Source organism: Anguilla rostrata, chromosome 13 (assembly GCF_018555375.3).
Source record: "Anguilla rostrata isolate EN2019 chromosome 13, ASM1855537v3, whole genome shotgun sequence".
Taxonomy (NCBI): Eukaryota; Metazoa; Chordata; class Actinopteri; order Anguilliformes; family Anguillidae; genus Anguilla; species Anguilla rostrata.
In genome coordinates, this window is record NC_057945.1 from 11,370,978 (window position 1) to 11,388,869 (window position 17,892).

The window sequence follows — 17,892 nt, forward strand, 5'->3', positions numbered from 1 at the left end:
CCTAGCCGCTGCATTTCACACTAAAAGCTCCAGGACGCGTTATGATGTGCACACGGGTAAAGTTCAACACACATAACAGCATGTCAGCATACTTTTACTTTCAAGGTTTTGATATTGAGGTCATGTCCCTCTGCCAATCATAAAATCAATGTTTCCAAGTACCATGTGGCATAAAGTGAGGGCCATGTGACTGTCTGTTTTTTTTCCTGCAATTTATCCTCCTGAGACCTGGCTATTCATTTTGTCCCTGTAGGAAGCACGCGTCTCTGGTCTTAAAAACCCATACATTCTACTATGCTGAAACCTACAGTACAAGGGACATTCAATAAAAAATACGCCTACTGCGTATTAATAAATATTGCACCTTAATCAATGCTGCTTGATCGCTGTATTTGAAGGGATCAATAAAATTCTGGTGGCCAAAAGCAAGCAATGGTGATCTTGGTTTGTATTTCCTAAGGTCTTTTTCTTCTTCTTAAAGAGCATTAAGTTACTGAAATTCGCAGTTTTATGCAATTATTCTGCATCCCAGTCTGAGCAGTTTCTATGAAGAGAAATATTATTAGAGAACCAGCAAATCAGTACTTAACACTGACCCAGAATGACTGCTCAGGGTTGTCTCTTATACTTGGGATAGTTATAAGATGCAGACGAAGAAAAGCAAAGTCGAAAAAAGACACAAATATGATGTCCTCACAGAGATGACATACATCACGTTTTTGACAGGCAATCATTCTGACGTGATAAATAGCTCATAATAATTTTGTTCTGAAAACCATGCTATTTAGGCCCAAATTAAACTGTGAGATGGTTAAGAAGCCCCATTTTGCTGGGGCCACTCAGATAGTTAAGCATTGAATACGATTACAATTCCATGGGAACCAAGGTGTCTGTTTGGCTGTGCTTTCAAAACAAACACATCAGACCACACCATACACACATGCACACATACACACACACACACACACGCCATATTATGCAAGTGGGTGAGAGTTCACTTGACTGAGCTATGTAGAAGAAAGGTGCTCCGAAGGCAAAGGTTACGTGTCTGTCCTAGAGAGGACCCTGCCTTGGGGGCCCACCAAACGCTCCACTGTCCCCAGGCAAGCACATCCATAACGCTACTCCTCGGAAACGATGGGGAAAAACTCAGCATTAGTTGATTCCTCTTCCCTCTAACTGAACCTAAAGATTTTAGGAAATGATGCCCATGTACATGACTTCTAAAACACAGCTGAAGGATCTTCCTTGGGACAGAATGTGCAATTATACAACATGCATGCCTAGGTCAAATTTCACCAGTTTTAAGAGTGAAATTCTACTACAATTTTTGGTTGACATGCTTCCCTGAAAATTCAGAGGGATCTGAAGGAGTATTGTTTTTCCAGCATATACACTCTCCAGAATTATTGGCGCCCTGAATTAATATGTATAAAAAATTATGCATAAAACTCACTTGTTTATTACATATTTTCTCTATGCTCAGCAATATGAGAAAATCTGACTGAGACCACTCCGTCTCTTCAAATCCAAGTCCAATTAAGTCCTCGGTCTTTTCTTGTGGACTTTCCTCTTCAGCTCACCCCTCAGGTGTTCAGTGGGGTTTAGATCAGGGGACTGGGATGACCATTACAAAAGCTTGATTTTGTAGTCAGCTTACTGTTTTTTGTGGATTAGGAGGATTGCTTTGGCTCATTGTTTGGCTTGCAGTTTTAGCCTTAGTGACTCCAAGATGCAACCAACTTCTGCAATTCTTTAAATGTAGTCCTTGGAGAAAGCTTTGAAATGCTCTTGAACCATCGTCTTGACACTGGAAGTCATATGGATGACCACCAAACAGTTCTTACAGACTCATTTTAGCTTTAAAAACTAAATATAAATGGCAATATACTTCTATTAGATTTTGTTCATAAAAATGTATTGTGGTGCCAGTAATTGGGATACATTTTTTTTTTAAAAAGTTTATTTATTCATTTATTTCTTAAGCTCTTCTAACACTATGCATCATCTAGCTGAACACTCAGAAAAACAGAAACAAAACACTAAGTGCAGAAAGTCTGGCTGTGTATAGGTAGCATCTTCACTCATTTGAGTGAGATTCACACCGCACCTGTGTGGTGCACTGGGGAAAAAACACATTGGCCCCAAATATCTAGCTTGCCAAGGTTAGATCTCTCTCATTACACCGAGCTTTGTATAGTATACTTCACATCTGTCTTTGTGCATGACGAATAAATGAAAATAAGGGCAAAGTAATCCCTTTGTTCCTAATACACTGGACTGTAATTGTGTACTGTGAGCCCTAGAAACAAGCTATCTTCTCGACACCCATGCGAACGCTAACAAACCAAGCTGCCTCCATAGGATGAACACTTTCTCTTTGTGTTATGCCGTGAACCCCAACATGTAACGGATGCGTCTGACAGAGCAGGGAGCCTCTGGTGCCAGGTCCTCTTCATCATTGGCAGCTGCGTCTTCCTCAGACAACCGCCCCTTCAGCGGCAGCTTCTGCTCAGCGACACTTTGCGTGGTGCAATAAACTTTACGTAGAGGTACAATCATATACAGGATCATATCCACATCAAAGCAAGCTTTTATGAATAACTACTCAGTCACGATTTTCACAATTTCACGATATGACCATTTTATAAAATTGGCCCCTAGGCTTCAGGCAGTGATGGTGATTTCTGTCATGTTGACAATGACTTTCATCTGAATTTGCTGAACTGTCTGCACATCTAGATCCTCATGTCTAAAGATTAGGGATCCATGACCCACAGCATCGCTGAGTAATAATAATTCTGTGAAAGAGAGACGGTACCACAGGTACTGCACCCTGTCCCGTGTGACGTATGCCAGAGAACGTGCGGGTGGACACAGAGTTAGCACAGCGCTCGCAGTGGCTCTGGAGAGCCCGCCCAGGCCTGTCTTCTGCTCTCTCGCGCTGGCCGGCTGCCCATGGGCCAGCGCTCTTTGCCCAGTGTGTGAGAGTTCAAGGCTGCGGTTTGCCTGTCTGTGCCACAATGGACACGTCTGGGCGCGGAGGGCAGCTAAGAGTGTTTGGGTATTTTTCCTCTGTCAGGTGGTCGCGGGTTGGGGGCAGTTACTTATTTTTTTATGATTTATCGCAAGCATCACTGTATTCCGGAGGACATAATTCACAAGGAATAAAGGATGAACAATATTAACACGTTGCTGGAACACCAAGACCACTATGAATCAGAGTGAGAAGCAGACTCCCTCTCCTTCTGTAGCGACAAGGAGATGTGGAAGCGGTTGTATTTTACCCATCTCACACACATACTCACATTTAACCATCATGCACCCGGTTTGTCAACTTTGCCCTACTTTTGTACATCTATAACCCCTACCCAAATGGAGTTCAACAAGAATTATACAGGGCAACAATCTGTTTAAATTATCATTGAGGAAGGTCAGTGTGTGCCACACCATTCTTAACTGACCAGAACAATTCTTGCCCGTATCATGATGATCCTAACAATTTCGAATTTATTTAAACCACTGGCCTTTGGATTGAGCATTCATAATTGGGAGAAAGAGTTAAAAATGGGGTAATGTTTTTTTGTGATATTTTACTTTTCCTTTTAAACATACAAAAACTTGTACAACTACTTAGTTATTTTAACCAAACATGCTTAAAATTGACGTGCTTTAAAAAAGGATAAAGGGAATGAATTAAATTTAAAAATGTATTTAAATATTTCAGGTCCTTACCTTAATATTGCATCAGCTATTGCACTTAATATAATAAGCTCAAAAATCCAGGAAATCGAACAAAAGGGGATTTGCTTAAAAAAAACAAAGTACACTCTGTTTTGGTGAGTAATGCTTGGCATTACACACTATTCCAGCAAATATCAGTCAGCAGTGTTTGTGAGATGCCAGTCTATTTGGCAAGGACAACGCACCATCACCAAGATCCTGTGATCCTTTACTGAAATCTGTTTATCTTTTTAGGACATGTGGGTAGTGTTCCTGTTTTCACATATATACCCAACCTAGCCAAGAACACAATTCATCACTGAAAAAAGGAACACAATTTTGCAGCAGTCCACAAAAGCAGTTGACAAAAGCAAGGAATGCACTCAAAACATAAGGGAAAAGCTGGAATAAGTTGTCCATGCCAGCGGTGTGTTCTAAGAGAACTAAACCAGAATGTACAAAATAATATTCAATGACTAAGTACTATTCCTGTTACAAAAAATAATTACAGTATAAGACCTCTAGAAGTTCAATAGTACCTTTCTGTATGTTACATTTATTTATTTAGCATTTTGTATGTTTCTACTGCCTTTGCAACAGATTTTTCTTATGAATTAACGTATAATTCGAATCTGTCTTTGGTCTAAAATTCTGTTAATAAAAGTAGGAGAAACTAAATATGATTCTAACTATTTAGAGAACCAGGGACTTAGAAAACCAAAATTGCTATTGTTCTGAGATGGGGGATTAAAATGAAAAAATTTTGTTAGAGATGCTTCAGGATGTGATTGATTGGTTTTGATGTTGAAACTCTGGCTTCTATGACAATGTCATACTGGCTAATCTTACTATGAATGGGTGTTTAAAGAGAGTTCTTTTTGGACTGTACATTTCTGGCATTTTGTCTTTAGTTTTTATTTTAAAGGCCCGTCTGTGTCGTCTTTCTGTGCTTTGCTTTTATTGGTCATTTGCTAAATTCATATGACTATACATGTAATGCTCTTACTCATCCCTGGTCAGGATGACCTCTTGGCCACTATTAGACCATGAGTCAGGCACATCACTGCATCACTAGAAACACTTGTAAACTGGATACTTGGCAGCTCCCAGTTCAGATATACACTACATTTCCAAAAGTATGTGGTCACCTGAACACCACGCCCATATATACTTGTTGAAAAATCCATATTAAACCATAGGCATTAATATGGAGTTGGACCCCCTTTGCTGCTGTAACAGCCTCCACTCTTCTGGGAAGGCTTTCCAGTAGATTTTGGAACATGGCTGCACTGATTCGCTTCCATTCAGTCACAAGAACATTAGTGAGGTTGGGCACTGATGATGGGCATAAGGCCTGGATCACAGTCGGCATTCCAATTCACACAAAGGTTTGATGGGGTAGAGGCCAGGGCTCTGTGTGGGCCAGTCAGGTTCTTCCCCACCAAACTCAGCAAAATATTTCTTTATGGACCTTGCTCTGTGCATGAGGGCATTGTCATGCTCAAACAGGAATGGGCCTTCCTCAAACTGTTGCCACAATGTTGGAAGTGCACAATTCTCTAGAATGTCATTGTGTGCTGTAGCATTAAGATTTAGTTTAGCTGGAACTAAGGGACCTTGCCCAAACCATGAGAAACAGTCCCAGACAGCCCCATTATTCCTCCTCCACCAAACTTTACAGTTGGCACTATTCAGGCCAGTACAGTTGGCACTATGCAAACCCAGATTCATCCGTCAGACAGCCAGAAAGTGAAGCATGAGTCATCACTCCAGAGAATGCATTTCGACTGCTCCTGAGTCCAATGGCGGTATGCTTTATACCACTCCAGCCAACGCTTGGCAGTGTGCATGGTGATCTTAGGCTTGTGTATAGCTGCTCAGCCATGGAAACCCATTTCATGAAGCTCTTGACGAACAGTTCTTGTTTTGACGTTGTTTCCAGTGGTAGTTTGGAACTCTATAGTGAGTGTTGCAACCAAGGACAGATTAGACTCTTTGCAGAGTGAGAGGCAGTCACTGTGGTGCCATCAACAGTGATTGAGAGTTGCGTAGTAGGGAGGTCTTGCAGAGGATGAACAGCAGCTCAGTCTTGTTGAGGTTGAGCTTCAGATGATGCCTGGCCATCCAAGTCGAGATGTCAACCGGGCAGGAAGATATTCTCTCGTTGAAGGTCCTCATTTCACGATAACGGCACTTATAGTCGACTGGGGCAGCTCTAGCAGGGCAGAAATGCAACAAACTGACTTGTTGGAAAGGTAGCATCCTATGACAGAGCCACACCGAAAGTCACTAAGCTCTTCAGTATGACCCACTCTACTGCCAATGTTTGTCAATGGAGATTGCATGGCTGTATGCTTGAGTTTATGCATCTGTTAGCAATGGGTGTGGCTGGAATAGCCAAAACCACTAATTAGAAGGGGTGTCCACATACTTTTGGAAATGTAGAGTATATACTATATACACACACACATACACAAGCTGTCCAGAGCAGCCCCTCTCTTTCTTCACACTTTCACCTTTCCATCACTCCAGTGAAGGTTTATCTTTTTCTCGTCAGTCCATAATTTTTCCCAAAACTCCAAAAACTGGTAGAAAAACCTTGTCTGCTGGCATTCAGTGAAATACTGTTTGAAATAGGAGAATTTCTGAGATTTCAAAATGCTTGCTGAAAATCTGCAACACACCCAGTTTGCCATAGTGTCATTTGTCCTGGCCAGCACAACGACAGTGTAAATACAAATATTCTCTGGAATGGGTTCTGGGTTTTACTCAGGGCAGTTATCCAGCTAACTCAGCAATCCAGCTTTGTGAAACAGGGCCCTGACTGTTGAGCATAAAGGAGCTGTAATACTCAAATATAAGCCTGTCTTCTTTATTCTCCATTCTCTCATTAGTTTTGCTCCCCATCAATGTAGTCTATGACACAGAAATACTGCTCCCTGTGCTTAAATAAATGTCTCCATGCCCTTGTTATGAATATATATAATGAAATACATTACCTATATTGCAACAAAATATAAGCTGTCAATTTATCTCTCACTGCTGTGAGATATATAGTTTTCATAAATTCCACATATTTACAATATACTGCGGTATTTTCTATTTCTGTAAGGATGAGCAGTTACGGGAAAAGTTCCATGGACCATGAACATTTTTCCCAGTGTGTGTGTGTGTGTGTGAGTGGGCTGCCAATTCCATGTAATTGTGACCGCAGGTTCCACACTACTTCTTTTAGAAACTCCTACCGTAAGTGCGCTTTCCTGGAATGTGTTCAGAAAGTGTGTGAGAGGACACGTCTACCATTACAGTCACTGTGTTGAGGTGTAGAGCACAATCTGAAAGCTGTTATTTTTCCTAACATTGTTCAGTTTTGTATATGTGTCACAAGCTGCCCCCTTACAGGAAATCCCATGAGGCAATGCTGAATCAGCGTCACCAGTCAGGTCAAAGATTATGAAGATGTGAAAATGTGTAAACTGACTAGTTCCGGTCAGAGATCTAGAAGATGCAAAACAAGACCAGGTCAAAACCTAGTATATGGCTGGACCGGCTGACCAATGGTGTAACTTCATAACTCGGCCAACCAATGGTGTGACTTCATCACTCAGTCACAGACATTCGCGTTTGTAGGGCTGGCCCCGCTGTTGCGGTCCAGCCAAAGACTGTGAAAACCGGGGAACTCAAATCCTGGAGGGCCGATGTATCTTCTGGTTTTTGATGCACTCCTGCACTTAAGTGCTTGTGTCAGGTCAGTGATTGGCTGAAAGGTCTGCACACCTTGTTCCAAGGCCTAAACTGGCTGCTGATTGAAAATAAACCACAAAATCCAGCAGAGGCTGAAGCCCTCCAAAACTGGAGTTAGAGACCCCTGGTGTAAACAGCAGATCAAGATGCTTATAATTGGCATCAGCGGACAAATGCAGCACTGATCTTCTGACACCATGTATATGTACACACAAAAATAAAGCTATACTGTACATGGACAAATAAAGCTCCTTGACTATACTGTACACACACAGATAAAGCTCCTTAACTACTATGCTGCAACTAAAACCCCATTTTCAAACGTTTTGAAATATCCCCCTCTATGTTTTTGTGGCTTTTGAGGATACTAGTCATTTTATTGGTGAATGATTTAACTCAGAAGAAAGGGGAGAAGGCTCAGCACTTTAAAAACCACGAGACAGACCACACAGAGTGCGCGTCTGACCCTACAGCTGACTGAACGACTGGCAATGCTCGGCACACCGGTGACAGGTAGAAGGCCTCTCCTGATCGCCTGCCAACCGCTTCAACGGAAACGACTACAAACGGCTCACCCGCGATCCGAAAACCGCAAGCAGACGGGCAGACCGCGATCAGACAGACTGACGCACAATGAGCGCTATGTCTCGAAGCATCATCCGTCAGTAGGCCTTTTAACTGTTGGGAGATTTTTTTTTTTTTTTAAACAAGGCACTCAAGCCATCCACCCCTCAGCACCCAAATGCAGGCTGCAAGTTTTGACAAGTGCGAGCTCGTGCCTCTGCCAACTACCCAACCCCTCCTCAGCAGGGTTCGGTTTGCCCCATTTCCCTCAGATATAATTCACTTTAAATGAGTCGCTATGCGCTATGAGCCACGCATTGCACATTCAAGCTACACCATATTCTTGTCTTTCAATCAACAATAAACGACGACGATGGCACTTACATGACTAGCGGATCAATTTCAAAAGCGGTCTCTGAATTAGCATTGGATGCAATACTGGCAAATAAACTACACACTTCTTTTCTGCGATTGGGTTTGGAGGTGCAGCAGTAGCCTCGTGGGCTGATAAGACATGAATTAAGCAATTTGATTCTGAAGGTAACTGCACATGATCTCAGACTATGACACAGACATCAATAGGAATACAGAACTGTAATATTAAAATTCTGGGTCACCCTACCAGTGAATTCACACAGATAATTGTAACATTTGCCAGGCGTATTTTTTTTAATGCTACACTGTAAAATGTAGAAAATCCAACAGTCATCACATTTAATGTACAATACCCGTCATCCCCAAACTGAAACAGAGAAAGTATGAGAATACATCCAGGGGATTACAATGTAGAACACCTGACAATTACGATTACTTTTTATTTGCTTGGCAGACATCCTTGTTGAGAATGACTACCATAGTTTACATTTCTTATGAATTACCCTTGTGTACAGATGAATATTCACCAAAGCAACTGAAGTTAAATGTATAGGTCAGGGGTACAAACGACTGCTCCTGACCTGGGAAGTGAACTTGCAACCTTCATGTTCCAAGTCGAGCTCCAAAGCCAGGGCTGGCCAGCCCTGTTCTTGGAGATCTACCATCCACACTAAGGTTGGCTCACCTGATTCTACTAACGAGCAGCTGAATGAGATCTTGAGCTGTTGAATGAGGCGTGTTTAGTAAGGGTTGGAGTGAAAACCTACAGGATGGTAAATCTCCAGGAACTGGGTTGGGCAGCCCTGTCCTATGCCATGCTTGCCAAAAAGGCACAATCATCTTTTTAAGTCTCTGGTCCTTCCTGTTGGGCCGCAGTCGTACTCTTGACTTCAGAGGGGACGTCACCTTTGAGGCAGCTTGTGGCTGAGCCATACTGTTATGAGCAGCACTGCCCCACCCACACCCCTGCACCCACACACATTTTCTCAAATATTCTTTTAATTCTCCATGTGATGATCTGGCTCGTACATTTTTGGCACTGCCCCAAAACCAAAATAACCTTCCCCCCCCCCACCCCCCCAATTTTTCCACCATGCCCCGTTGAGCAGTCATGTTGAGACAGATACACCCTTAAATCTCCAAGACAGGCAGCAGACAGAGACAGAGACTGACTGGGGCTGGGGGACGAAGGGGGAGGAGCCTGTCATCCCAACGCGCCGCTATTAGGCACATCAAAACATCAGGTCAGGTCAGAACAGTTGAAGGTAAGGGGGGTGGGGGGGGAAAGTAGATCAAAGTTGCTTTGAAATAAAGGGAGAGGGAGTGGGAAGGTCCCCTTCCCCTCCTCTCAAACCAAATCAATGCCTTTCCTTGAACACATTCCACAGATCAATTGCAAGCAAATACATGACAGACAGACACCCCCATTCCTAAGCAGACAACAACAGTAGTCTGGGAAGAAGAAAAAGAAAAACACTGCAGAAAAAAACCACTCATCCTGCCTTAAGCTTCTACATTTGAACACATCGGACTCGTTCTTACCATTTATTTATTCATGTTTGTTTTGGGGGGGGGGGGTATGAACTGCCTGCATAACTCTGTCCCAAAAGGTATGAGGTACCAGGCCTCAGGTGAGACTGGGAGAAGGGGACCAGTCCGAGCGCGCGTTTGGCTTCACGCGGCTCGGCTGTGAGGTTTGTGCAGTCCAGCAGCTCCGTCAGCCTGCACGAAGGGCCGGCCTCGTCACGAAGGCACCTGCTCGTCCTGCACTCTGCGGAAGACGGCCAGGAAGTTCTTCCCCCCGTTCCGCTGCACTTTCTGTCCCTCCTCCGTACACGTGCCCAGGCGACTGATGATGACGTCTTCGGCCTGTGAAGCACAGTAGAGCACGTGAGCATCGGCTCCCTCGAGGCAAATGCTTTCATCCTTATGTCCATGAGGATGAAAACATTTTTCACATGTGCATAAAACTAAAAGGTAAGGAAAGTGTGGACTTCCTTCATGAAAGACACTATGCTAAATGAAGTGCAGTGTCAGACTCCTCCCCCTCTCTCCTACCAGCTCTTCCAGGGGGACCCGCGTGAAAAGGGGGTGCTCCGTGAAGTGCTTCACCATCCAGAGATGCACCTCTTCCACGTCCGAAATGGTGTAGACCAGGCCCTGAACAGACAGACAGCAGAGGCTCTGAACAAGGTCCACACCCCCCCCCCCCCCCATCCAGAGATGCACCTCTTCCACGTCCGAAATGGTGTAGACCAGGCCCTGAACAGACAGACAGCAGAGGCTCTGAACAAGGTCACCCCGTCCCCCGTCCCCCCATCACGCGAAAGCCCACGCAGCTGCAGTAAAGTGCGCCGTCGCACAGGCCGACCCAGACGAACACACGACAGGTAACACGCCACGGGTAACACGCCACGAAGCAGGTACGAGACGTACAGTGGCCTTGCACAGCCTTATTTGGTGTCACTGTGGGATAACCCAAAATTCATCGCAGTACAAAGGTCCCCCCCCCCCCCCCCTTTTTGAACGGGACAGAAATAACCACTGGCAAACACTCTAAGTGGACGTGCCATTGTAGTTTACTTTGGAACGGGCAGGAAGCATTATTGGAAGACGGTCTACTTGGAAGGCATTTTACGTGCCAAGATTAACAGGGCTTGATATATGATTCCAGCAGTTCTTTTTTTGTTTTTTTCCCCCTGCAGTGGGGGGTAATGCCCTGTCTTTTTTCTGCGTAAGAACACTGAACTCTGATGGAATACCAGCAATTCTGCCACCTCCCCCTCGCCCTCTCCACCCCCCCCCCCCTCTCCTTTTCCCTCCTGTCCCACGTTGGCGCATTCCTCTCGACCGCCACAATTTAATAGCCTCCATTTGCAAAGACAAGCCCCTCACTGTTCCCGAGGCTGTCTGTCTCTCCCGCACACCGCTCACGGTGCTTCGTTCCACACATTAAAAAACCGGTCTCAGCGAACAGTCTACCGTCTCGTCAGACAGACCAGCCAGACAGGCTGAGGAGGGTACTGGACCCGGTGTCTCCAGGGTCTGTTTGATATCCGTTACACGGTAGCGTGTGTACTAGCGTGTGCGCTACCGTGGCCTTACGTGGCCCCCACCCGTTAGCGAGTCTCCCCCAAAGCCCTCCTGTTCAAAAGGATTTTACATCCCAAATTTAGATTACTTTGAGTACAACTGCGGGCCTGTCCCTAGCACTGTCGCTAGCACACGTAGGCTTCTTTTCCAGTGCCCAAACAACGGCAGAGAGCTACGAAGCTGGTGCAAACAAACAGCAGGCAGCTGATTGGCCGCAGTGGTCACTACTGCACGATGTGGCAGGGACTACACTAGGAAGCAAAAGCCTCCCTCGTTGGCGAATTTTATGGCCAATCACGTGGACTCTCAGGTAGCCGACATGGGCAGGGCCAACATTCTTTTCCTGACCGTGGGGCTCATAGCCGGTGTTCTCTGTTGTGCATGTAAAAAGCACATTTATAATGCATCAAACATGCAGTAGGCCCAATCATGCATGGAGAATTAACCATGAGGTTTAACCACCCCCGTTCCCTTACCCCAACTCTCAAAGTGTACGCGTACTCCGCCAGCAATGTCGGGCTGATGATCCTCCACTTGTGTTTCGTCTTCTTGAAATGAGGGTCAGGGAACAGGAAGAACATCTTGCTGAGCTGCAACAGCAAATAATAAAGAGATGATAAATATCATTTTCAGATCTGGCTTTTAAATTGGATTAATGAATAAAAAAAGCCGGTTTCAAAGGCTCAGCCAGTGAATACACTTGAGTCAGAAATTACGTGAAAATATCTTCAATGCCACAGACAGAATGCTGCAAAATCAAGAGATGGACACCACTCTCACCAATACAAGCTTACCGTTCAACACATAAAAGAAAACCTTGAACCTTTTGATTCATGCAAATCAAGAACGAGCGAGTTTCCGCAAAATAAATGGGGCTTCATTAAGAAATTGGGATTTTTTATTATTTTTCGGTTACTCCATTTCTGGATAATTTGAAATTGGTTCGTATGACTTGTTTTTTGGGAAAGAAAAAAACAACGTTTGCATGGGACAGAGGACTGTTCATCCATGCGAGACGAGCAGTCGACAGACGTGTGAGGAATGCACTGGGCCAGTCGACAGCGGTAGAATGCCTGGCCATCGCAGGGTGAGATGCACGGCAGCGATCAGCGTGTGAGAATGCACTGGGCAGTCGACAGACGTGTGAGAATGCACTGGCGTCGCAGACGTGAGAATGCATGGGCCAGCACAGACCCGCACTGAGGCAGACCAGTGCAGACTAAGCACTGCTGCCATTCTCAGTGTTAAACTGCCCCAGCTCTGTGGCAAACAGGCTTCCAGTCAAACTGCTCGACAGAACATATTTAAGCAAACACAGCACAACCCTGCTGCAGGAAGACACAGCACAACCCTGCTACAGGTAGACACAGCACAACCCTGCTGCAGGTAGATACAGCACAACCCTGCTGCAGGTAGACCCAGCACAATCCTGCTGCAGGTAGACCCAGCACAGTCCTGCTGCAGGTAGACCCAGCACAATCCTGCTACAGGTAGACCCAGCACAGTCCTGCTGCAGGAAGATACAGCACGATCCTGCTGCAGGTAGACCCAGCACAATCCTGCTGCAGGTAGAAATGGTGCGAACGTCAGCTCCCTGTGGCCTGTCTCTAGATTCAGACCATCCAAATTTGATTGCGATAATCTTTTAATTCAAAAAGCATGAACTACAAGCCTGTTTATAATCGAAGCCCTTCTGTAAGGACATTCTACTCAGCCACTGAGCAAATAATTTGCTGCAGAACTCACAAATAATCTACGCAGTGTAAACACAGCCTAATAGCCATCGATTCCAAATGCAGACGTTTGCTGACAAGCCTCACAGTCTGGTTTGATTAACGATAACAATGTGGGCCACGGCTCCACCTGTTCTCAGAATGCTTTCTGGGGGATCCTGAGGTGTTCAGACACAGCAGCCTGACTGCAAACACACAAGCACAGTATCAGCTCAGGATAAGAGCTCAGCTAGCCCACGTCTGAACTGTACACACGATCTCCAACTCATACGCATAAATATCACCACTGCATTGTGATATTGTTCATTACTCATTTTATAAGTAGACTATTAAAAAATAAACTATTTTAATCAGATTAAAGGAATGAACATGCAGCAATGTTCCATTACCATACAATAATTGTATAAATAATTATGCAGAAATATACCATAACACACCACGATTTTATTTGACTTTTTAAATCACATTACGGCCATTCACTGGGCAAAATAAATCATTAAATAAAAATGTAAAGATTTCCTAAGCATCTTTGAAGTATTCCTTAAGAATTAATGACACAGCTGATTTCCAAACGCAACATGACCACCTGTAGCACGTTAATACATGGTACGCACCGAACCCTGACACCCCTCTATCTTAGTTTAGGGAAATAAGACGCATCTTAAAAACTATGACTTGAAGGGTTTATATATTCGGCCATCAACTCAAGGTGTACAATTAATGTGGACTGCACTACCACCTTCCACAACTGTTCAGGGACTGCGCCCCTAAACGACCACCTCCCACAGGTGAGAAAAGATGTGCCCCAACTCGCAGAACGTTTCCCCCATTACGAGAGGCCCCATCTGCAAGGGAACAGAAGTAATTTGATGAAATCCACCTCTTATGTCAACGGTGTCAGCTGATCTCTGCTCTACAGCTAATGCAAAACTGTGTTTGTTTTGTGCCAGGGTCATGCTGTTATCCAGGTTTCGGAAATGTGGGAAAAACATGCTTTAGCTTTTTGTCAGAGGGACCCCAGGCAGCATATATTGTGTGACAGGGAAGAAAAAAACAAACGCCTCAAGAACTAAAACGGCAACAGAAGGAGACAAAACAACGCGAGGTCAGAGGTTGCAGACGAGGACAATGCAACATTATGGAAAAGTACAGGATGAAATGGGGAGCAAATAAAGCATTACCTGTCCCTTGGCAAAGAAGTTAGGCATGTACTTCATAGCATTGCTCCGTAAACAGGCGATGTTCTGGTACTGTCCTGGCTTTGCAGCTCGAAGGGAGCGGATCCTGTCCTGCACGTAATCGGACACTTTGATCCGGATCTCCAGACCCAGCATCAACTGGCTGGGGAAGAGTGGTGATAATTCCACTGTGAACAGAACATGGGGGGGAGAGGGGTTGGCAATCTGCTGAAACTCAGAAATCAGCCTAATTTTGCACAGAAACCAGAAACATCACTGGGGTCAAACATGAGATTTTTGGGGGGATTTTTCTCACTCATAAGCAGTTTTAAAACATTAGAATTTAAAAAAGCATTTTAAACTCTGGATAAGAGGTTGGTGTGCTTAGATTTGGAAGTAGCCAGGAACATGACTTTTCTTATGAAGTCAATTAACTACTCCTTTGACCAGTGGTTTTACAAAAAGCAAGGTGGCTTGGGAGAAACTAGTTTGAAAAATTTCCAGCCATGGTTTCAGACGATTGTTTCTAACATTTAATTAGCAATTCCAATCGTACAACAATAGTGTCATCTTTCTGTGACCACCACTGCCGTCTTGGCTTGTTCTGCAAAAGCACACCGACACAGACCTAATTTGAATCATTACTAATTTAGTTGGCCATTTTTAACTAAGGCCTCTGCTTTAGTTTTACCACAACTAACAACAGGCTTTTAAATTCCTGAACATGGAGTTAGTTTTGTTTCATAGTCAGCAGAAGGATATGACTTCTCATGCACAATACAGTGATGAACACAGTGAAGTCGGCAATGGCAATCTGCGTGTTGAAGGACTCGGGAATTTAGTAGAAACTACAGAGAGAGTTTTTGTGTTGCAGCCTACATAAGAAGTGTGGCAGTTTTTCCTCTACTCACTGGTAATGATACGGTCTTTGGTTCCTTTGAGGATGACCGTTACTGAGATTGCATCTTTGCATGCAGCTAGCTGCCAAACTAGCCTCATGATTTTGATATACTATCTCTTTGTGCTGGTTCTAGGATCATAATCTAGAATAATAATTACAATTTTTATTGATTACACAGTAAAGGAAAAACCTATATATGTATATATATTAACCACTCTGATTTACACAAATAAATGAAGTTTAAATTGTATTTCCGGCGACAATGTTGTAATACGACAAGTATACAACAGTATACCTTCAGCCTATCAGTTCAAAGATGCCAATTTTTCCGGGAAGCGACCCTGACCTTCTGGATGCGGAAACTGGCATTGACAGAAGACCGCCGCAGAACCAGAACCATAACGATTTGGAAGAAAAACACTTAACTGTTACAGGCAACTTCCACGTACATCACACAGCGTCAGTACAATACTGCTAAAATCAACAGCGCTACCTTGTGACTGGTGACAAAAAACGAACAAGAATGACCACAAAATACATCTTAACGCCATGGAGATATATGAATACACACTGGACACAAATACCTTCACGACAAATCAATACTGAGAAAAGGACTTGCTCATAGGCTATATCCAGGGGAACACGTTTCAATTAAATCAAATATATAATGTAAATATAACGTGCATCCCAATTCTGCCGGAAGCAAAAACTGACATTTGAGAGCTAGTTACCAAGAAGCCCCCCATATCCACATCCGATGTCAGCGAACTCCACTCGGGCCTGTTCTTTGACTGAAGACCCGTCCTGACAACTGTGGGACGACCCGAAAAACTGGGGGTACAACTGAGACCAGTCCATCTCCTCTGGACACACGGGGCTGAGAAACAGACAGTACAGCACGTGAGCAGGAATCGACTCGAACCTCAGCCCAAACCAATGTATTCAACACGAACACCGCACATCTCACAATAGCCGAATAGCTAGCTTACCATAATAAATGCAACTGAACACAAAAGTAATAGAAGTAAGACAAGGTACTAAGATATCTTTCAGAACAAAGGTGAAAATGTTCATATTGAGAAGGGGTTTTTAATGCATAATGGCATTCTTAAATATAGACAGCCTACTTGGTATCAATCGGTTATAATTTATCTCATAACGCATGCAGTTAACAAGGAATAGTATCATTCGCAGGTGAGCGGAAATGCTAAGAAAAAGTGGTATATTTTGAACTCAATGTAGGTAATACAGCTTCTGTGTTCAGTTTCAACTTACTACTCAAAAGTATGGTCGGCCATGGGATTTGAATGGGCTCGTTGCCTGTAGAAACGTTTTTGAGGCATCGGCACGCTCATTTTCTGTCGGCTAGCTAAACACAATTTAAAATAAGTATCAGTTTTGTAAAATAAAGTATCTTCTATCTGTAGTGTACCGCCTCGACAGTCAACACGTCTGAGCATTCGCACGTTGCTTCCCTGGGTCGCATTGTTATGACGTCAAAGTTTTCGCTCGACGAATAATCAACACATTCATGTTTGATTGGCTAGAACGTTTCACATGTACAAGCCAGAACTTAAACTTTATTTATAAAAACAAATACAAGTAATCCCAGAGAAATGTTTGTCCGATTATAAAATTATAATGCATCATCTTTGAATGGTGAGAGATTCCTGCGATTCGGAAAATCTTTAATAATAATATAAAATTATAACATTTCCCACTTTGATCGTAACCTTGTTTTTCTGACCAAAAAATTGAAATGGTTCGGCTACATTATATTGCATAAGAGAATGATTGAAAAATTGTTCAGTACTTGCTGATGTGGGCGTTGAACGAGATGTGCCCAGAACTACTTCTGTATGTGAATGTTAATGAATGAGTCATGTTTGAGTGTTTGAGCATGTAGACCTGCCATTATTATCATGGACGTTACTGTATTGAAACGGTTACACAAATGCATACTAGCAGTTAACTATTTGCATAAGAAGGGGCTGGGAAATTACTATTATTATGGTCGTGTGCTGTTCTGGAGGAACACGGGAACACAATATGTTACTGCAGCGTCAAATTAATAGTTTAGAAGCTACTTTGTCTCCCTCTAGTGGTTCTCTACATCTCTGGAGCAATAGTTCGGCTCATCAGTAGTGCAGATCACGCGGGCAAAGGGCCTTTGAGGCAGGCGGCAGGGACGGCCATGTTTTTGGATTACATGGCAACTTCTGCTATTAATTATTTAATTAGCCCAGTCCTTTGCGTGACATGACCTACTTAAGACATATTTCTCGATGAAAAGACTGCTGGTCTTTTGTTCATTTTCAATTTAGTCATTTGACATATGCTTTTAGCCAAAGTGGCTTACAAAAATGCATTTCATGTCCCTCCACTCCTATAGGTAACTGAGTTTGAGTAATTGGTGATAACAGAAACCTGCCCTCCGAGAGCACAGTTGCCACCATCTGCATTAAGGCCTTTCCTTGGTTGTGATAAAAAGGTCAGCACTTTGATTGATTTAATATTCATTCAAGTCCAGGTCTCTTCTCTGTATATACATTGAACAGTGACTCGGTTATTTGAGTACGGT

At 43.7% G+C, this 17,892-nt stretch overlaps 1 protein-coding gene across 1 annotated transcript; it reads right to left on the reverse strand.

Moving 5' to 3' along the window:
- Positions 1-8,805: 8,805 nt before the first annotated feature.
- mettl1 (methyltransferase 1, tRNA methylguanosine) lies at positions 8,806-16,807 on the reverse strand. The gene is made up of 6 exons (XM_064305158.1): positions 16,587-16,807; positions 16,043-16,188; positions 14,414-14,598; positions 11,976-12,089; positions 10,465-10,566; positions 8,806-10,275 (listed from the first exon to the last, which is right to left on the reverse strand). Exons 1-6 carry the CDS (start codon positions 16,769-16,771, stop codon positions 10,150-10,152), a joined length of 858 nt encoding a protein of 285 aa, XP_064161228.1. The 5' UTR covers positions 16,772-16,807; the 3' UTR covers positions 8,806-10,149.
- Positions 16,808-17,892: the final 1,085 nt, after the last annotated feature.